Source organism: Oncorhynchus keta, unplaced genomic scaffold (assembly GCF_023373465.1).
Source record: "Oncorhynchus keta strain PuntledgeMale-10-30-2019 unplaced genomic scaffold, Oket_V2 Un_contig_537_pilon_pilon, whole genome shotgun sequence".
In the NCBI taxonomy this organism is placed as follows: domain Eukaryota; kingdom Metazoa; phylum Chordata; class Actinopteri; order Salmoniformes; family Salmonidae; genus Oncorhynchus; species Oncorhynchus keta.
The window spans coordinates 11401-34609 of NW_026288261.1; the positions used below are offsets into that span (position 1 = coordinate 11401).

General features: G+C 47.8%; 1 protein-coding gene across 1 annotated transcript; it reads right to left on the minus strand.

The window, feature by feature from the left end:
* Positions 1–926: 926 nt before the first annotated feature.
* LOC127925250 (NF-X1-type zinc finger protein NFXL1-like) lies at positions 927–22319 on the minus strand. Its single transcript, XM_052510126.1, has 5 exons — positions 22225–22319; positions 22026–22142; positions 16260–16419; positions 4057–4145; positions 927–1224 (listed from the first exon to the last, which is right to left on the minus strand). The coding sequence occupies exons 1-5, from the start codon at positions 22317–22319 to the stop codon at positions 1194–1196; spliced, it is 492 nt and encodes a 163-aa protein (XP_052366086.1). The 3' UTR covers positions 927–1193.
* Positions 22320–23209: the final 890 nt, after the last annotated feature.

Consider the following 23209-nt stretch of genomic DNA (forward strand, 5'->3'; position numbering starts at 1 on the left):
GGGAGAGGGATGGAGAGAGGGAGAGACCCGATGGAGAGAGGGAGAGGGAGAGACCCGATGGAGAGAGGGAGAGGGATGGAGAGAGGGAGAGACCCGATGGAGAGAGGGAGAGGGATGGAGAGAGGGAGAGGGATGGAGAGAGGGAGAGACCCGATGGAGAGAGGAGAGGGAGAGACCCGATGGAGAGAGGGAGAGACCCGATGGAGAGAGGGAGAGGCCCGATGGAGAGAGGGAGACCCGATGGAGAGAGGGGAGAGGGATGGAGAGAGGGAGAGGGATGGAGAGAGGGAGAGACCCGATGGAGAGAGATGGAGAGGGGGAGAGAGGGGGAGAGAGGGGGAGAGAGGGGGAGAGAGGGGAGAGAGATGGAGAGAGGGAGAGAGATGGAGAGAGAGGGAGAGAGAAATGGAGAGAGAGGGAGAGAGATGGAGAGAGAGGGAGAGAGAGGGAGAGAGAGGGAGAGAGAGGGAGAGAGAGGGAGAGAGAGGGAGAGAGATGGAGAGAGATGGAGAGAGATGGAGAGAGAGGGAGAGAGATGGAGAGAGAGGGAGAGAGATGGAGAGAGAGGGAGAGAGATGGAGAGAGATGGAGAGAGATGGAGAGAAATGGAGAGAGATGGAGAGAGATGGAGAGAGATGGAGAGAAATGGAGAGAAATGGAGAGAGATGGAGAGAGATGGAGAGAGATGGAGATGGAGAGAGATGGAGAGAGATGGAGAGAGATGGAGAGAGATGGAGAGAAATGGAGAGATGGAGAGAGAGAGAGATGGAGAGATGGAGAGATGGAGAGAGAGAGAGAGAGAGAGAGATGGAGAGAGAGACCCGGTGGAGAGAGAGAGAGCCGGTGAGGGGAGAGGGAGAGACCCGGTGAGGGGAGAGGGAGAGACCCGGTGAGGGGAGAGGGAGAGACCCGGTGAGGGGAGAGGGAGAGACCCGGTGAGGGGAGAGGGAGAGACCCGGTGAGGGGAGAGGGAGAGACCCGGTGAGGGGAGAGGGAGAGACCCGGTGAGGGGAGAGGGAGAGACCCGGTGAGGGGAGAGGGAGAGACCCGGTGAGGGGAGAGGGAGAGACCCGGTGAGGGGAGAGGGAGAGACCCGGTGAGGAGAGAGGGAGAGACCCGGTGAGGAGAGAGGGAGAGACCCGGTGAGGGGAGAGGGAAAGGGGGGGATGTGGAAAGTAAATAGCCAAAAGTTCTCAGCTTACCTCATGCTCTCCAAGACAGGCCCTGTACAGAGAGGACAATATGAGTTCAGTCTTTATCTCCCCCAGCTGCCTGCAGTGACGCACTCTAGGACCACATCAGCATGACCACATGTCACGACACTGGCCGTGTGAGGTGTGTGGGGGGGTGTGTGGGGGTAACCGCTGGTCGTGTGAGGGTGTGGGGGGGGTGATAACCGCTGGCCGTGGGAGGGGGTAACCGCTGGCCGTGGGAGGTGATAACCGCTGGCCGTGGGAGGGGGGTAACCGCTGGCCGTGGGAGGTGATAACCGCTGGCCGTGGGAGGGGGTGGTAACCGCTGGCTGTGGGAGGGGGGTAACCGCTGGCCGTGGGGAGGTGATAACCGCTGGCCGTGGGAGGTGATAACCGCTGGCCGTGGGAGGGGGTGACAACCGCTGGCCGTGGGAGGGGGTGATAACCGCTGGCCGTGGGAGGGGGTGATAACCGCTGGCCGTGGGGGTGATAACCGCTGGCCGTGGGAGGGGGTGACAACCGCTGGCCGTGGGAGGGGGTGATAACCGCTGGCCGTGGGAGGGGGTGATAACCGCTGGCCGTGGGAGGGGGTGATAACCGCTGGCCGTGGGAGGGGGTGACAACCGCTGGCCGTGGGAGGGGGTGATAACCGCTGGCCGTGGGAGGTGATAACCGCTGGCCGTGGGAGGGGGGTGATAACCGCTGGCCGTGGGAGGGGGGGTGATAACCGCTGGCCGTGGGAGGGGGGTGATAACCGCTGGCCGTGGGAGGGGGTGATAACCGCTGGCCGTGGGAGGGGGTGATAACCGCTGGCCGTGGGAGGGGGGTGATAACCGCTGGCCGTGGGAGGGGGTGATGACCGCTGGCCGTGGGAGGGGTGTGATAACCGCTGGCCGTGGGAGGGGGGTGATGACCGCTGGCCGTGGGAGGGGGTGGTAACCGCTGGCCGTGGGAGGGGGTGATGACCGCTGGCCGTGGGAGGGGGGTGATAACCGCTGGCCGTGGGAGGGGTGATAACCGCTGGCCGTGGGAGGGGGGTGATAACCGCTGGCCGTGGGAGGGGGGTGATAACCGCTGGCCGTGGGAGGGGGTGATAACCGCTGGCCGTGGAGGTGGGGGTGATAACCGCTGGCCGTGGGAGGGGGTGATAACCGCTGGCCGTGGGAGGTGGGGGTGATAACCGCTGGCCGTGGGGGGGGGGTAACCGCTGGCCGTGGGAGGGGTGGGGGGTGATAACCGCTGGCCGTGGGAGGGGGGTAACCGCTGGCCGTGGGAGGGGTGGGGGGTAACCGCTGGCCGTGGGAGGGGGGTGATAACCGCTGGCCGTGGGGGGGGTGGTAACCGCTGGCCGTGGGAGGGGGTGGTAACCGCTGGCCGTGGGAGGGGGGTAACCGCTGGCCGGGGAGGGGGGTAACCGCTGGCCGTGGGAGGGGGTGATAACCGCTGGCCGTGGGAGGGGGTGATAACCGCTGGCCGTGGGAGGGGGGTGATAACCGCTGGCCGTGGGGGGGGTAACCGCTGGCCGTGGGAGGGGTGGGGGGTGATAACCGCTGGCCGTGGGGAGGGGGGTAACCGCTGGCCGTGGGAGGGGGGGGTAACCGCTGGCCGTGGGGAGGGGGGTGATAACCGCTGGCCGTGGGAGGGGGTGGTAACCGCTGGCCGTGGGAGGGGGGTGGTAACCGCTGGCCGTGGGAGGGGGGTAACCGCTGGCCGTGGGAGGGGGGGGGTGATAACCGCTGGCCGTGGGGGGGGGGTGATAACCGCTGGCCGTGGGAGGGGGGGTAATAACCGCTGGCCGTGGGAGGGGGGGGTAACCGCTGGCCGTGGAGGGGGTGGTAACCGCTGGCCGTGGGAGGGGGGTAACCGCTGGCCGTGGGAGGGGGGGTAACCGCTGGCCGTGGGAGGGGGGTGATAACCGCTGGCCGTGGGAGGGGGGTGATAACCGCTGGCCGTGGGAGGGGGGTGATAACCGCTGGCCGTGGGGGGTAACCGCTGGCCGTGGGAGGGGGTGGTAACCGCTGGCCGTGGGAGGGGGGTGGTAACCGCTGGCCGTGGGGGGGGGTGATAACCGCTGGCCGTGGGGAGGGGGGTGGTAACCGCTGGCCGGGGAGGGGGGTAACCGCTGGCCGTGGGAGGGGGGTGGTAACCGCTGGCCGTGGGAGGTGATAACCGCTGGCCGTGGGAGGGGGGTGATAACCGCTGGCCGGGGGGGTGATAACCGCTGGCCGTGGGGGTGATAACCGCTGGCCGTGGGGGGGTGATAACCGCTGGCCGTGGGAGGGGGGTGATAACCGCTGGCCGTGGGGGGTGATAACCGCTGGCCGTGGGGGTGATAACCGCTGGCCGTGGGGGTGATAACCGCTGGCCGTGGGGGGGGTGATAACCGCTGGCCGTGGGGGGTGATAACCGCTGGCCGTGGGAGGGGGGTGATAACCGCTGGCCGTGGGAGGGGGGTGATAACCGCTGGCCGTGGGGGGGGTGATAACCGCTGGCCGGGGGGGGTGATAACCGCTGGCCGTGGGAGGGGGGTGATAACCGCTGGCCGTGGGAGGGGGGTGATAACCGCTGGCCGTGGGGGTGATAACCGCTGGCCGTGGGAGGTGATAACCGCTGGCCGTGGGGGGTTATCTAACTACTACTGCAGCGGTCTGGACACCCCATGGTACAGCTCTGTTACTGTGTGTGTGTGTGTGTGTGTGTGTGTGTGTGTGTGTGTGTGTGTGTGTGTGTGTGTGTGTGTGTGTGTGTGTGTGTGTGTGTGTGTGTGTGTGTGTGCGTTTTACTGTGTGTGTGTGCGTGTGTGCGTGTTACTGTGTGTGTGTGTGTGTGTGTGTGTGTGTGTGTGTGTGTGTGTGTAACATACGTGGGTATAGGGACCAGGCAGGGCGGGCAGGGGAGAGCCTTACGGACAAACGCAGGTTCTGACGACTGCTCCCACGGGCCTGCTAGGACCTGCAAAACAAGCAATCTGAGACAGGAAGTATCCCAGCATACATGGAGGAGTCCAGGATAAACATCCTGAATCAGCTGTTCTGATTGGTCCTGACATAACTAATGATATAATCATTATGTAAACCACAACACTGAGGCTGTTCCCCAACTACTAACCCAGTCCCTATACTAACCTACTAACCTAGTCCCTATACTAACCTATACCTAGTCCCTATACTAACCCAGTCCCTATACTAACCCAGTCAGTCCCTATAACCTATACTAAAGTCCCTATACTAACCCAGTCCCTATACTATACTAACCTAGTCCCTATACTAGTCCCTATACTAACCCAGTCCCTATACTAACCCAGTCCCTAACCTACTAACCCAGTCCCTATACTAACCCAGTCCCTATACTAACCTATACTAACCCAGTCCCTATACCAGTCCCTATACTAACCCAGTCCCTATACTAACCCAGTCCCTATACTAACCCAGTCCCTACTAACCTATACTAACCCGGTCCCTATACCAACCCAGTCCCTATACTAACCCAGTCCCTATACTAACCAGTCCCTATACTAACCCAGTCCCTATACTAACCTATACTAACCCGGTCCCTATACTAACCCGGTCCCTATACTAACCCAGTCCCTAATAGTCCCTACTAACCCAGTCCCTATACTAACCTATACTAACCCAGTCCCTATACTAACCCAGTCCCTATACTAACCTATACTAACCTAGTCCCTATACTAACCCAGTCCCATATAACCAGTCCCCAACTAACCCAGTCCCTATACTAACCTATACTAACCCAGTCCCTATACTAACCCAGTCCCTATACTAACCTATACTAACCCAGTCCCTATACTAACACAGTCCCTATACTAACCTATACTAACCCAGTCCCTATACTAACCTATACTAACCCAGTCCCTATACTAACCTATACTAACCTAGTCCCTATACTAACCCAGTCCCTATATACTAACCCAGTCCCTATACTAACTAACCTAGTCCCTATACTAACCCAGTCCCTATACTAACCTGTCCCTATACTAACCCAGTAACCTATACTAACCCAGTCCCTATACTAACCCAGTCCCTATACTAACCCAGTACTAACCTATACTAACCCAGTCCCTATACTAACCCAGTCCCTATACTAACCCAGTCCCTATACTAACCTATACTAACCCAGTCCCTATACTAACCCAGTCCCTATACTAACCCAGTCCCTATACTAACCTATACTAACCCAGTCCCTATACTAACCCAGTCCCTATACTAACCCAGTCCCTATACTAACCCAGTCCCTATACTAACCCAGTCCCTATACTAACCCAGTCCCTATACTAACCCAGTCCCTATACTAACCTATACTAACCCAGTCCCTATACTAACCCAGTCCCTATACTAACCCAGTCCCTATACTAACCCAGTCCCTATACTAACCCAGTCCCTATACTAACCAGTCCCTATACTAACCCAGCCCCTATACTAACCCAGTCCCTATACTAACCCGGTCCCTATACTAACCCAGTCCCTATACTAACCCAGTCCCTATACTAACCCAGTCCCTATACTAACCCAGTCCCTATACTAACCCAGTCCCTATACTAACCCAGTCCCTATACTAACCGGTCCCTATCCTATACTAACCCAGTCCCTATACTAACCCAGTCCCTATACTAACCCAGTCCCTATACTAACCCAGTCCCTATACTAACCTATACTAACCTAGTCCCTATACTAACCCAGTACTAACCTATACTAACCCAGTCCCTATACTAACCCAGTCCCTATACTAACCTATACTAACCCAGTCCCTATACTAACCCAGTCCCTATATAACCTATACTAACCTAGTCCCTATACTAACCCAGTCCCTATACTAACCTATACTAACCAGTCCCTATACTAACCCAGTCCCTATACTAACCCAGTCCCTATACTAGTCCCTATAGTCCTATACTAACCCGGTCCCTATACTAACCCAGTCCCTATACTAACCCAGTCCCTATACTAACCTATACTAACCCAGTCCCTATACTAACCCAGTCCCTATACTAACCTATACTAACCCAGTCCCTATACTAACCCAGTCCCTATACTAACCCAGTCCCTATACTAACCCAGTCCCTATACTAACCCAGTCCCTATACTAACCCAGTCCCTATACTAACCCAGTCCCTATACTAACCCAGTCCCTATACTAACCCAGTCCCTATACTAACCCAGTCCCTATACTAACCCAGTCCCTATACTAACCCAGTCCCTATACTAACCTATACTAACCCAGTCCCTATACTAACCCAGTCCCTATACTAACCCAGTCCCTATACTAACCCAGTCCCTATACTAACCCAGTCCCTATACTAACCTATACTAACCCAGTCCCTATACTAACCCAGTCCCTATACTAACCCAGTCCCTATACTAACCCAGTCCTATACTAACCCAGTCCTCCCTATACTAGCCCGGTCCCTATACTAACCCAGTCCCTATACTAACCCAGTCCCTATACTAACCCAGTCCCTATACTAACCTATACTAACCCAGTCCCTATACTAACCCAGTCCCTATACTAACCCAGTCCCTATACTAGTCCCTATACTAACCCAGTCCCTATACTAACCCAGTCCCTATACTAACCCAGTCCCTATACTAACCCAGTCCCTATACTAACCTATACTAACCCAGTCCCTATACTAACCCAGTCCCTATACCCTATACTAACCCAGTCCCTATACTAACCCAGTCCCTATACTAGTCCCTATACTATCCCAGTCCCTATACTAACCCAGTCCCTATACTAACCCAGTCCCTATACTAACCCAGTCCCTATACTAACCCGGTCCCTATACTAACCCAGTCCCTATACTAACCCAGTCCCTATACTAACCCGGTCCCTATACTAACCCAGTCCCTATACTAACCCGGTCCCTATACTAACCCAGTCCCTATACTAACCCAGTCCCTATACTAACCCAGTCCCTATACTAACCCAGTCCCTATACTAACCCAGTCCCTATACTAACCCAGTCCCTATACTAACCCAGTCCCTATACTAACCCAGTCCCTATACTAACCCAGTCCCTATACTAACCCAGTCCCTACTAACCCGGTCCCTATACTAACCCAGTCCCTATACTAACCCAGTCCCTATACTAACCTATACTAACCCAGTCCCTATACTAACCCGGTCCCTATACTAACCTATACTAACCCAGTCCCTATACTAACCCAGTCCCTATACTAACCCAGTCCCTATACTAACCCAGTCCCTATACTAACCCAGTCCCTATTCTAACCTATACTAACCCAGTCCCTATACTAACCCAGTCCCTATACTAACCCAGTCCCTATACTAACCCGGTCCCTATACTAACCCGGTCCCTATACTAACCCGGTCCCTATACTAACCCGGTCCCTATACTAACCCAGTCCCTATACTAACCCAGTCCCTATACTAACCTATACTAACCCAGTCCCTATACTAACCCGGTCCCTATACTAACCCGGTCCCTATACTAACCCAGTCCCTATACTAACCCAGTCCCTATACTAACCCGGTCCCTATACTAACCCGGTCCCTATACTAACCCGGTCCCTATACTAACCCGGTCCCTATACTAACCCGGTCCCTATACTAACCCGGTCCCTATACTAACCCGGTCCCTATACTAACCCGGTCCCTATACTAACCCGGTCCCTATACTAACCCGGTCCCTATACTAACCCGGTCCCTATACTAACCCGGTCCCTATACTAACCCGGTCCCTATACTAACCCGGTCCCTATACTAACCCGGTCCCTATACTAACCCGGTCCCTATACTAACCCAGTCCCTATACTAACCCGGTCCCTATACTAACCCAGTCCCTATACTAACCCGGTCCCTATACTAACCCAGTCCCTATACTAACCTATACTAACCCGGTCCCTATACTAACCCGGTCCCTATACTAACCCAGTCCCTATACTAACCCAGTCCCTATACTAACCCAGTCCCTATACTAACCCGGTCCCTATACTAACCCGGTCCCTATACTAACCCGGTCCCTATACTAACCCAGTCCCTATACTAACCCAGTCCCTATACTAACCCGGTCCCTATACTAACCCGGTCCCTATACTAACCCAGTCCCTATACTAACCCGGTCCCTATACTAACCCGGTCCCTATACTAACCCAGTCCCTATACTAACCTATACTAACCCGGTCCCTATACTAACCCAGTCCCTATACTAACCCAGTCCCTATACTAACCCAGTCCCTATACTAACCCAGTCCCTATACTAACCCGGTCCCTATACTAACCCTGTCCCTATACTAACCTATACTAACCCAGTCCTATACTAACCCGGTCCCTATACTAACCCATTCCCTATACTAACCCCGTCCCTATACTAACCCGGTCCCTATACTAACCCAGTCCCTATACTAACCTATACTAACCCAGTCCCTATACTAACCCAGTCCCTATACTAACCCAGTCCCTATACTAACCCGGTCCCTATACTAACCCGGTCCCTATACTAACCCGGTCCCTATACTAACCCGGTCCTATACTAACCCGGTCCCTATACTAACCCGGTCCCTATACTAACCCGGTCCCTATACTAACCCGGTCCCTATACTAACCCGGTCCCTATACTAACCCGGTCCCTATACTAACCCGGTCCCTATACTAACCCAGTCCCTATACTAACCCAGTCCTATACTAACCCAGTCCCTATACTAACCTATACTAACCCAGTCCCTATACTAACCCGGTCCCTATACTAACCCGGTCCCTATACTAACCCAGTCCCTATACTAACCCAGTCCCTATACTAACCTATACTAACCTATACTAACCCAGTCCCTATACTAACCCAGTCCTATACTAACACAGTCCCTATACTAACCCAGTCCCTATACTAACCCAGTCCCTATACTAACCCAGTCCTATACTAACCCAGTCCCTATACTAACCCAGTCCCTATACTAACCCGGTCCCTATACTAACCCGGTCCCTATACTAACCCGGTCCCTATACTAACCCGGTCCCTATACTAACCCAGTCCCTATACTAACCCGGTCCCTATACTAACCCGGTCCCTATACTAACCTATACTAACCCAGTCCCTATACTAACCCAGTCCCTATACTAACCCAGTCCCTATACTAACCCAGTCCCTATACTAACCCAGTCCCTATACTAACCCAGTCCCTATACTAACCCGGTCCCTATACTAACCCGGTCCCTATACTAACCCGGTCCCTATACTAACCCGGTCCCTATACTAACCCAGTCCCTATACTAACCCAGTCCCTATACTAACCTATACTAACCCAGTCCCTATACTAACCCGGTCCCTATACTAACCCAGTCCCTATACTAACCCAGTCCCTATACTAACCCGGTCCCTATACTAACCCAGTCCCTATACTAACCCAGTCCCTATACTAACCTATACTAACCCAGTCCCTATACTAACCCAGTCCCTATACTAACCCAGTCCCTATACTAACCCGGTCCCTATACTAACCCAGTCCCTATACTAACCCAGTCCCTATACTAACCCAGTCCCTATACTAACCTATACTAACCCAGTCCCTATACTAACCCGGTCCCTATACTAACCCGGTCCCTATACTAACCCAGTCCCTATACTAACCCAGTCCCTATACTAACCCGGTCCCTATACTAACCCGGTCCCTATACTAACCCGGTCCCTATACTAACCCGGTCCCTATACTAACCCGGTCCCTATACTAACCCGGTCCCTATACTAACCCGGTCCCTATACTAACCCGGTCCCTATACTAACCCGGTCCCTATACTAACCCGGTCCCTATACTAACCCGGTCCCTATACTAACCCGGTCCCTATACTAACCCAGTCCCTATACTAACCCAGTCCCTATACTAACCCGGTCCCTATACTAACCCGGTCCCTATACTAACCCGGTCCCTATACTAACCCGGTCCCTATACTAACCCAGTCCCTATACTAACCCGGTCCCTATACTAACCCAGTCCCTATACTAACCTATACTAACCCGGTCCTATACTAACCCAGTCCCTATACTAACCCAGTCCCTATACTAACCCAGTCCCTATACTAACCCAGTCCCTATACTAACCCAGTCCCTATACTAACCCAGTCCTATACTAACCCAGTCCCTATACTAACCCAGTCCCTATACTAACCCAGTCCCTATACTAACCCAGTCCCTATACTAACCCAGTCCCTATACTAACCTATACTAACCCGGTCCCTATACTAACCCAGTCCCTATACTAACCTATACTAACCCGGTCCCTATACTAACCCAGTCCCTATACTAACCCAGTCCTATACTAACCCAGTCCCTATACTAACCCAGTCCCTATACTAACCCAGTCCCTATACTAACCCGGTCCCTATACTAACCCAGTCCCTATACTAACCTATACTAACCCAGTCCCTATACTAACCCGGTCCCTATACTAACCCGGTCCCTATACTAACCGGTCCCTATACTAACCCGGTCCCTATACTAACCCGGTCCCTATACTAACCCGGTCCCTATACTAACCCGGTCCCTATACTAACCCAGTCCCTATACTAACCCGGTCCCTATACTAACCCGGTCCCTATACTAACCCGGTCCCTATACTAACCCGGTCCCTATACTAACCCAGTCCCTATACTAACCCGGTCCCTATACTAACCCAGTCCCTATACTAACCTATACTAACCCGGTCCCTATACTAACCCGGTCCCTATACTAACCCAGTCCCTATACTAACCCAGTCCCTATACTAACCCAGTCCCTATACTAACCCAGTCCCTATACTAACCCGGTCCCTATACTAACCCAGTCCCTATACTAACCCAGTCCCTATACTAACCCAGTCCCTATACTAACCCAGTCCCTATACTAACCCGGTCCCTATACTAACCCGGTCCCTATACTAACCCGGTCCCTATACTAACCCGGTCCCTATACTAACCCAGTCCCTATACTAACCTATACTAACCCGGTCCCTATACTAACCCAGTCCCTATACTAACCCAGTCCCTATACTAACCCAGTCCCTATACTAACCCAGTCCCTATACTAACCCAGTCCCTATACTAACCCGGTCCCTATACTAACCCAGTCCCTATACTAACCTATACTAACCCAGTCCCTATACTAACCCGGTCCCTATACTAACCCAGTCCCTATACTAACCCGGTCCCTATACTAACCCGGTCCCTATACTAACCCAGTCCCTATACTAACCTATACTAACCCAGTCCCTATACTAACCCAGTCCCTATACTAACCCGGTCCCTATACTAACCCGGTCCCTATACTAACCCGGTCCCTATACTAACCCAGTCCCTATACTAACCCGGTCCCTATACTAACCCGGTCCCTATACTAACCCAGTCCCTATACTAACCCGGTCCCTATACTAACCCGGTCCCTATACTAACCCGGTCCCTATACTAACCCAGTCCCTATACTAACCCAGTCCCTATACTAACCCAGTCCCTATACTAACCCAGTCCCTATACTAACCCGGTCCCTATACTAACCCGGTCCCTATACTAACCCAGTCCCTATACTAACCCAGTCCCTATACTAACCCGGTCCCTATACTAACCCGGTCCCTATACTAACCCAGTCCCTATACTAACCCAGTCCCTATACTAACCTATACTAACCTATACTAACCCAGTCCTATACTAACCCAGTCCCTATACTAACCCAGTCCCTATACTAACCCAGTCCCTATACTAACCCAGTCCCTATACTAACCCGGTCCCTATACTAACCCGGTCCCTATACTAACCCGGTCCCTATACTAACCCGGTCCCTATACTAACCCGGTCCCTATACTAACCCGGTCCCTATACTAACCCGGTCCCTATACTAACCCAGTCCCTATACTAACCCGGTCCCTATACTAACCCGGTCCCTATACTAACCCGGTCCCTATACTAACCCGGTCCCTATACTAACCCAGTCCCTATTCTAACCTATACTAACCCAGTCCCTATACTAACCCGGTCCCTATACTAACCTATACTAACCCAGTCCCTATACTAACCCAGTCCCTATACTAACCCGGTCCCTATACTAACCCAGTCCCTATACTAACCCAGTCCCTATACTAACCTATACTAACCCAGTCCCTATACTAACCCAGTCCCTATACTAACCCAGTCCCTATACTAACCCGGTCCCTATACTAACCCAGTCCCTATACTAACCCAGTCCCTATACTAACCCGGTCCCTATACTAACCCAGTCCCTATACTACCCAGTCCCTATACTAACCTATACTAACCCAGTCCCTATACTAACCCGGTCCCTATACTAACCCAGTCCCTATACTAACCCAGTCCCTATACTAACCCAGTCCCTATACTAACCCGGTCCCTATACTAACCCGGTCCCTATACTAACCCGGTCCCTATACTAACCCGGTCCCTATACTAACCCGGTCCCTATACTAACCCGGTCCCTATACTAACCCGGTCCCTATACTAACCCGGTCCCTATACTAACCCGGTCCCTATACTAACCCGGTCCCTATACTAACCCGGTCCCTATACTAACCCAGTCCCTATACTAACCCAGTCCCTATACTAACCCGGTCCCTATACTAACCCGGTCCCTATACTAACCCAGTCCCTATACTAACCCGGTCCCTATACTAACCCAGTCCCTATACTAACCCGGTCCCTATACTAACCCAGTCCCTATACTAACCTATACTAACCCGGTCCCTATACTAACCCAGTCCTATACTAACCCAGTCCCTATACTAACCCAGTCCCTATACTAACCCGGTCCCTATACTAACCCAGTCCCTATACTAACCCAGTCCCTATACTAACCCAGTCCCTATACTAACCCAGTCCCTATACTAACCCAGTCCCTATACTAACCCAGTCCCTATACTAACCCGGTCCCTATACTAACCCAGTCCCTATACTAACCCAGTCCCTATACTAACCCAGTCCCTATACTAACCCAGTCCCTATACTAACCCGGTCCCTATACTAACCCAGTCCCTATACTAACCCGGTCCCTATACTAACCCGGTCCCTATACTAACCCAGTCCCTATACTAACCTATACTAACCCGGTCCCTATACTAACCCAGTCCCTATACTAACCCAGTCCCTATACTAACCCAGTCCCTATACTAACCCAGTCCCTATACTAACCCAGTCCCTATACTAACCCGGTCCCTATACTAACCCAGTCCCTATACTAACCTATACTAACCCAGTCCCTATACTAACCCGGTCCCTATACTAACCCAGTCCCTATACTAACCCGGTCCCTATACTAACCCGGTCCCTATACTAACCCGGTCCCTATACTAACCCAGTCCCTATACTAACCTATACTAACCCAGTCCCTATACTAACCCAGTCCCTATACTAACCCGGTCCCTATACTAACCCGGTCCCTATACTAACCCGGTCCCTATACTAACCCGGTCCCTATACTAACCCGGTCCCTATACTAACCCAGTCCCTATACTAACCCAGTCCCTATACTAACCCAGTCCCTATACTAACCCAGTCCCTATACTAACCCAGTCCCTATACTAACCCAGTCCCTATACTAACCCGGTCCCTATACTAACCCGGTCCCTATACTAACCCGGTCCCTATACTAACCCGGTCCCTATACTAACCCGGTCCCTATACTAACCTATACTAACCCAGTCCCTATACTAACCCGGTCCCTATACTAACCCAGTCCCTATACTAACCTATACTAACCCAGTCCCTATACTAACCCAGTCCCTATACTAACCCAGTCCCTATACTAACCCAGTCCCTATACTAACCCAGTCCCTATACTAACCCAGTCCCTATACTAACCCGGTCCCTATACTAACCCAGTCCCTATACTAACCTATACTAACCCAGTCCCTATACTAACCCAGTCCCTATACTAACCCAGTCCCTATACTAACCCGGTCCCTATACTAACCCGGTCCCTATACTAACCCGGTCCCTATACTAACCCGGTCCCTATACTAACCCAGTCCCTATACTAACCTATACTAACCCAGTCCCTATACTAACCCAGTCCCTATACTAACCCGGTCCCTATACTAACCCGGTCCCTATACTAACCCGGTCCCTATACTAACCCGGTCCCTATACTAACCCAGTCCCTATACTAACCCAGTCCCTATACTAACCCAGTCCCTATACTAACCCAGTCCCTATACTAACCCAGTCCCTATACTAACCCAGTCCCTATACTAACCCAGTCCCTATACTAACCCGGTCCCTATACTAACCCGGTCCCTATACTAACCCGGTCCCTATACTAACCCGGTCCCTATACTAACCCGGTCCCTATACTAACCCGGTCCCTATACTAACCCAGTCCCTATACTAACCCAGTCCCTATACTAACCTATACTAACCTATACTAACCCAGTCCCTATACTAACCCAGTCCCTATACTAACCCAGTCCTATACTAACCCAGTCCTATACCAACCCAGTCCCTATACTAACCCGGTCCCTATACTAACCCGGTCCCTATACTAACCCGGTCCCTATACTAACCCGGTCCCTATACTAACCCGGTCCCTATACTAACCCGGTCCCTATACTAACCCAGTCCCTATACTAACCCGGTCCCTATACTAACCCGGTCCCTATACTAACCCAGTCCCTATACTAACCCAGTCCTATACTAACCCAGTCCCTATACTAACCCAGTCCCTATACTAACCCAGCCCCTATACTAACCCAGTCCCTATACTAACCCAGTCCCTATACTAACCCGGTCCCTATACTAACCCGGTCCCTATACTAACCCGGTCCCTATACTAACCCGGTCCCTATACTAACCCGGTCCCTATACTAACAGTGGGTTAACTGGTCTAGGAACAGTGGGTTAACTGGTCTAGGAACAGTGGGTTAACTGGCCTAGGAACAGTGGGTTAACTGGCCTAGGAACAGTGGGTTAACTGGCCTAGGAACAGTGGGTTAACTGGCCTAGGAACAGTGGGTTAACTGGCCTAGGAACAGTGGGTTAACTGGCCTAGGAACAGTGGGTTAACTGGTCTAGGAACAGTGGGTTAACTGGTCTAGGAACAGTGGGTTAACTGGTCTAGGAACAGTGGGTTAACTGGTCTAGGAACAGTGGGTTAACTGGTCTAGGAACAGTGGGGTTAACTGGTCTAGGAACAGTGGGGTTAACTGGTCTAGGAACAGTGGGGTTAACCGGTCTAGGAACAGTGGGGTTAACCGGTCTAGGAACAGTGGGGTTAACCGGTCTAGGAACAGTGGGGTTAACTGGTCTAGGAACAGTGGGGTTAACTGGTCTAGGAACAGTGGGTTAACCGGTCTAGGAACAGTGGGTTAACTGGTCTAGGAACAGTGGGCTAACTGGTCTAGGAACAGTGGGTTAACCGGCCTAGGAACAGTGGGTTAACTGGTCTAGGAACAGTGGGCTAACTGGTCTAGGAACAGTGGGCTAACTGGTCTAGGAACAGTAGGTTAACTGGTCTAGGAACAGTGGGTTAACTGGCCTAGGAACAGTAGGTTAACTGGTCTAGGAACAGTGGTCTAGGAACAGTGGGCTAACTGGTCTAGGAACAGTTGGTTAACTGGTCTAGGAACAGTGGGTTAACTGGCCTAGGAACAGTGGGTTAACTGGCCTAGGAACAGTAGGTTAACTGGCCTAGGAACAGTGGGTTAACTGGCCTAGGAACAGTGGGTTAACTGGCCTAGGAACAGTGGGTTAACTGGCCTAGGAACAGTGGGTTAACTGGCCTACCTTGTCAGCTCGGGGGTTTGAACTTGCAACCTTCCGGTTACTAGTCCAACGCTCTAACCACTAAGCTACCCTGCCGCCCCCAATAGGACTCCTTGTTATTTTCCATCTCCACTATAAATAACATATGGGTGGCGTTCCAGGCTAGCGGTCTCCTGACAGATCTCACTTCATAAAGCAATCTACAGTCTCCACTATATTTTTACAGACCAATCTCACGCCCCACAGCAGAGTTGATGACCTGGCATCGGTGCCACCCCTGGTGGATCCAATCTAACATCCACCATTCAGTCATTCTCCGAAACTGTCCTGTCAGCATGGCACACACACACACACACTCACCCTGTCGCTGGTCTTCACCATAACCTGGTCGTGGCAGGGTTGGGGACAGGGGTGTTGGCATCGTTTCAGGGCCAGGAGACAGGCCTGGCGACAGGGAGGGCAGGGACCAGGGTGACATCGATGGGTCTCTCTGCTGGGGTGGTGGCAGGATGGGGGAGACCTGGTGGGATGATAATCATTTAGAGTAGACAGTGTTTTTTTGTCTGTCCCTATAATGACTTATCTCAAATGTAACAGCACAACATCACAACAACATCATCACAACATCACCAGAACATCAGAACATCACAACAACATCACAACAACATCACAACAACATCACAACAACATCACAACAACATCACAACATCACCACAACATCACAACATCACAACAACAACATCACAACAACATCACAACATCACAACAACAACATCACAACAACATCACCAGAACATCACAACATCACAACAACAGCACAACAACAACATCACAACATCACAACATCATCACAACATCATCACAACATCATCACAACAACATCACAACAACATCACAACAACAACATCACCACAACATCACCACAACATCACCACAACATCACCACAACATCACCACAACATCACCACAACATCACCACAACATCACCACAACATCACCAGAACATCACCACAACATCACAACATCACAATATCACCACAACATCACCACAACAACATCACAACAACATCACAACAACAACACAACAACAACACAACAACAACACAACAACACCACAACATCACCACAACATCACCACAACATCACAACAACATCACAACAACATCACCACAACATCACCAGAACATCACAACAACAGCACAACAACAGCACAACATCACATCACCACCACAACAACATCACAACAACAACATCACAACAACAACACAACATCACAACAACAGCACAACAACATCACAACAACATCACAACAACAGCACAACAACAGCACAACAACATCACAACAAAAGCACAACAACATCACAACATCATCACAACAACATCACAACAACAGCACAACAAAAGCACAACAAAAGCACAACAACATCACAACAACATCACAACAACATCACAACAACATCACAACAACATCACAACAACATCACAACAACATCACAACAACATCACAACAACATCACAACATCATCACAACAACATCACAACATCACAACAAAAGCACAACAAAAGCACAACAAAAGCACAACAACATCACAACAACATCACAACATCACAACAACATCACAACAACATCACAACAACATCACAACATCATCACAACAACATCACAACATCATCACAACAACATCACATCATCACAACAACATCACAACATCACAACAAAAGCACAACAACATCACAACAACATCACAACAACATCACAACAACATCACATCATCACAACAAAAGCACAACAACATCACAACATCATCACAACAACATCACAACATCACAACAAAAGCACAACAACATCACCACAACATCACAACATCACAACAAAAGCTCAACATCATCACAACAACATCACATCATCACAACAACATCACATCATCACAACAACATCACAACAACATCACAACATCACAACATCATCACAACATCATCACAACATCATCACAACATCATCACAACAACATCACAACAACATCACAACAAAAGCACAACATCATCACAACAACATCACATCATCACAACAACATCACAACATCACAACAAAAGCACAACAACATCACAACAACATCACAACAACATCACATCATCACAACAACATCACAACATCACAACAAAAGCACAACAACATCACAACATCATCACAACAACATCACAACAACATCACAACAACATCACAACAACATCACAACAACATCACAACAACATCACAACAACAGCACAACAACATCACAACAACATCACAACAACATCACAACAACATCACAACAACATCACAACATCACAACAACATCACAACAACATCACAACAACATCACAACAACATCACAACCAATATATCACTTTAACACATTGTTGTATAACAGTGAAGACAACACATCACTCCAGTGTTAATGCGAAATCGGAATTATTTCGTCACGACGGCCAATTTATTGCCTCACCTCCCTAATCTTACTACATTTGCACACTGCACATAGATTTCACTATTGTGTTATTGACTGTATGTTTGTTTGTGTAATTCTGTGTTGTTTGTGTCACACTGCTTTGCTTTATCTTGGCCAGGTCGGAGTTGTAAATGAGAACTTGTTCTCAACTGGCCTACCTGGTTAAATAAAGGGTTATATATATAAATACCTGGTTAAATAAAGGGTTATATATATAAATACCTGGTTAAATAAAGGGTTATATATATAAATACCTGGTTAAATAAAGGGTTAGGGTTATATATATAATTACCTGGTTAAATAAAGGGTTATTTATATAAATACCTGGTTAAATAAAGGGTTATATATATAAATACCTGGTTAAATAAAGGGTTATATATATAAATACCTGGTTAAATAAAGGGTTATATATATAATTACCTGGTTAAATAAAGGGTTATATATATATAAATACCTGGTTAAATAAAGGGTTATATATATAAATACCTGGTTAAATAAAGGGTTATATATATAAATACCTGGTTAAATAAAGGGTTATATATATAAATACCTGGTTAAATAAAGGGTTATATATATAAATACCTGGTTAAATAAAGGGTTATATATATAAATACCTGGTTAAATAAAGGGTTAGGGTTATATATATAAATACCTGGCTAAATAAAGGGTTATATATATAAATACCTGGCTAAATAAAGGGTTATATATATAAATACCTGGCTAAATAAAGGGTTATATATATAAATACCTGGTTAAATAAAGGGTTATATATATAAATACCTGGTTAAATAAAGGGTTAGGGTTATATATATAAATACCTGGTTAAATAAAGGGTTATATATATAAATACCTGGTTAAATAAAGGGTTAAATATATAAATACCTGGTTAAATAAAGGGTTAGGGTTATATATATATAAATACCTGGTTAAATAAAGGGTTAGGGTTATATATATAAATACCTGGTTAAATAAAGGGTTATTTATATAAATACCTGGTTAAATAAAGGGTTATATATATAAATACCTGGTTAAATAAAGGGTTAGGGTTATATATATAATTACCTGGTTAAATAAAGGGTTATTTATATAAATACCTGGTTAAATAAAGGGTTATATATATAAATACCTGGTTAAATAAAGGGTTATATATATAAATACCTGGTTAAATAAAGGGTTATATATATAATTACCTGGTTAAATAAAGGGTTATATATATATAAATACCTGGTTAAATAAAGGGTTATATATATAAATACCTGGTTAAATAAAGGGTTATATATATAAATACCTGGTTAAATAAAGGGTTATATATATAAATACCTGGTTAAATAAAGGGTTATATATATAAATACCTGGTTAAATAAAGGGTTATATATATATAAATACCTGGTTAAATAAAGGGTTATATATATAAATACCTGGTTAAATAAAGGGTTAGGGTTATATATATAAATACCTGGCTAAATAAAGGGTTATATATATAAATACCTGGTTAAATAAAGGGTTATATATATAAATACCTGGTTAAATAAAGGGTTAGGGTTATATATATAAATACCTGGCTAAATAAAGGGTTATATATATAAATACCTGGTTAAATAAAGGGTTATATATATAAATACCTGGTTAAATAAAGGGTTAAATATATAAATACCTGGTTAAATAAAGGGTTAGGGTTATATATATATAAATACCTGGTTAAATAAAGGGTTAGGGTTATATATATATAAATACCTGGTTAAATAAAGGATTATATATATAATTACCTGGTTAAATAAAGGGTTATATATATAAATACCTGGTTAAATAAAGGGTTATATATATAAATACCTGGTTAAATAAAGGGTTAGGGTTATATATATAAATACCTGGTTAAATAAAGGGTTAGGGTTATATATATATAAATACCTGGTTAAATAAAGGGTTATATATATAAATACCTGGTTAAATAAAGGGTTATATATATAAATAACTGGTTAAATAAAGGGTTAGGGTTATATATATAATTACCTGGTTAAATAAAGGGTTATATATATAAATACCTGGTTAAATAAAGGGTTATATATATAAATACCTGGTTAAATAAAGGGTTAGGGTTATATATATAAATACCTGGTTAAATAAAGGGTTATATATATAAATACCTGGTTAAGTAAAGGGTTATATATATAAATACCTGGTTAAATAAAGGGTTAGGGTTATATATATAAATACCTGGTTAAATAAAGGGTTATATATATAAATACCTGGTTAAATAAAGGGTTATATATATAAATACCTGGTTAAATAAAGGGTTAGGGTTATATATATAAATACCTGGTTAAATAAAGGGTTATATATATAAATACCTGGTTAAGTAAAGGGTTATATATATAAATACCTGGTTAAATAAAGGGTTAGGGTTATATATATAAATACCTGGTTAAATAAAGGGTTATATATATAAATACCTGGTTAAATAAAGGGTTAGGGTTATATATATAAATACCTGGTTAAATAAAGGGTTAGGGTTATATATATCATTACCTGGTTAAATAAAGGGTTATATATATAAATACCTGGTTAAATAAAGGGTTATATATATAATTACCTGGTTAAATAAAGGGTTATATATATAAATACCTGGTTAAATAAAGGGTTATATATATAAATACCTGGTTAAATAAAGGGTTATATATATAAATACCTAAAAACATATCCTGGTCGAATTACCGGCTAAGGCTCCCACAGATTTTATTAGTCAGTCTAAGGCTCCCACAGATTGTATTAGTCAGTCTAAGGCTCCCACAGATTTTATTAGTCAGTCTAAGGCTCCCACAGATTTTATTAGTCAGTCTAAGGCTCCCACAGATTTTATTAGTCAGTCTAAGGCTCCCACAGATTTTATTAGTCAGTCTAAGGCTCCCACAGATTTTATTAGTCAAAGGCTCCCACAGATTGTATTAGTCAGTCTAAGGCTCCCACAGATTTTATTAGTCAGTCTAAGGCTCCCACAGATTTTATTAGTCAGTCTAAGGCTCCCACAGATTTTATTAGTCAGTCTAAGGCTCCCACAGATTTTATTAGTCAAAGGCTCCCACAGATTTTATTAGTCAGTCTAAGGCTCCCACAGATTTTATTAGTCAAAGGCTCCCACAGATTTTATTCGTCAGTCTAAGGCTCCCACAGATTTTATTAGTCAGGCTAAGGCTCCCACAGATTTTATTCGTCAGTCTAAGGCTCCCACAGATTGTATTAGTCAGTCTAAGGCTCCCACAGATTTTATTAGTCAGTCTAAGGCTCCCACAGATTTTATTAGTCAGGCTAAGGCTCCCACAGATTTTATTAGTCAGTCTAAGGCTCCCACAGATTGTATTAGTCAGTCTAAGGCTCCCACAGATTTTATTAGTCAGTCTAAGGCTCCCACAGATTTTATTAGTCTCATATTAAGAACATTTCTCTTTACCTGATGGCAGTGTGTGTGTGTGTCGTCCAGTGTGTGTGTCTGGACGATGTCCCGTGTGTGTCTGGACGATGTCCCATGTGTGTGTGTCTGGACGATGTCCCGTGTGTGTGTGTCGTCCCGTGTGTGTGTCTGGACGATGTCCCGTGTGTGTGTGTCGTCCCGTGTGTGTGTGTCGTCCCGTGTGTGTGTTACCTGCACAGTTCTTTACAGCGTGGGGGCTTGGTACTCCTCTCCCTCCCACAGGGAACAGTCAGAGAGGTGGATTCACACACACACTTCACATCCACCGTCTCTGGACAGGGATAGCAGCTGCCTGTAACACACAGAACCTTGTTTTACTACATGGTAAACCAACACCCCATAGACTGAGAACAACCATCACTCATCTCACAGGTTCCCATCCCTCCTAGAGGGGGTTCCCATCCCTCCTAGAGGGGGTCCCATCCCTCCTAGAGGGGGTCCCATCCCTCCTAGAGGGGGTCCCATCCGTCCTAGAGGGGGTCCCATCCCTCCTAGAGGGGGTCCCATCCCTCCTAGAGGGGGTTCCCATCCCTCCTAGAGGGGGTTCCCATCCCTCCTAGAGGGGGGTTCTGTATACAGGCTCGTTATCACCTGGTACCCCTGTATCCAGCCTCGTTATCACCTGGTACCCCTGTATCCAGCCTCGTTATCACCTGGTACCCCTGTATCCAGCCTCGTTATCACCTGGTACCCTGTATCCAGCCTCGTTATCACCTGGTACCCCTGTATCCAGCCTCGTTATCACCTGGTACCCTGTATCCAGCCTCGTTATCACCTGGTACCCCTGTATCCAGCCTCGTTATCACCTGGTACCCCTGTATCCAGCCTCGTTATCACCTGGTACCCCTGTATCCAGCCTCGTTATCACCTGGTACCCCTGTATCCAGCCTCGTTATCACCTGGTACCCCTGTATCCAGCCTCGTTATCACCTGGTACCCCTGTATCCAGCCTACCTGTTGCATTGTGGGTTAGGGGCTTGTCAGTCACCTGTTGCATTGTGGGTTAGGGGCTTGTCAGTCAGCTGTTGCATTGTGGGTTAGGGGCTTGTCAGTCAGCTGTTGCATTGTGGGTTAGGGGCTTGTCAGTCAGCTGTTGCATTGTGGGTTAGGGGCTTGTCAGTCAGCTGTTGCATTGTGGGTTAGGGGCTTGTCAGTCAGCTGTTGCATTGTGGGTTAGGGGCTTGTCAGTCAGCTGTTGTATTCGGCCATGTGATGTGATCTAAAGTCAGACGAGGTCCAGAGTATTAAAATGGATTGACCTTACAGACGTGTTCCATTGTCCCCTCAACAATAGTTTTGAAAAACAACCTTTGCAACCACAGTGTGTGTCTCTGCGAGGTGTGTGTGTGTCTCTG

Coding starts and splice junctions, on each gene's coding strand:
- LOC127925250 (XM_052510126.1), bottom strand. CDS start 22,319: ATGGGACCCCCTCTAGGAGGGATGGGACCCCCTCTAGGAGGGATGGGA. Junction 22,143..22,224: donor TCTAGGAGGGATGGGAACCT/GTGAGATGAGTG, acceptor TGTTACAGGCAG/CTGCTATCCCTGTCCAGAGA. Junction 4,146..16,259: donor TGGTGAAGACCAGCGACAGG/GTGAGTGTGTGT, acceptor CTTGTTTTGCAG/GTCCTAGCAGGCCCGTGGGA.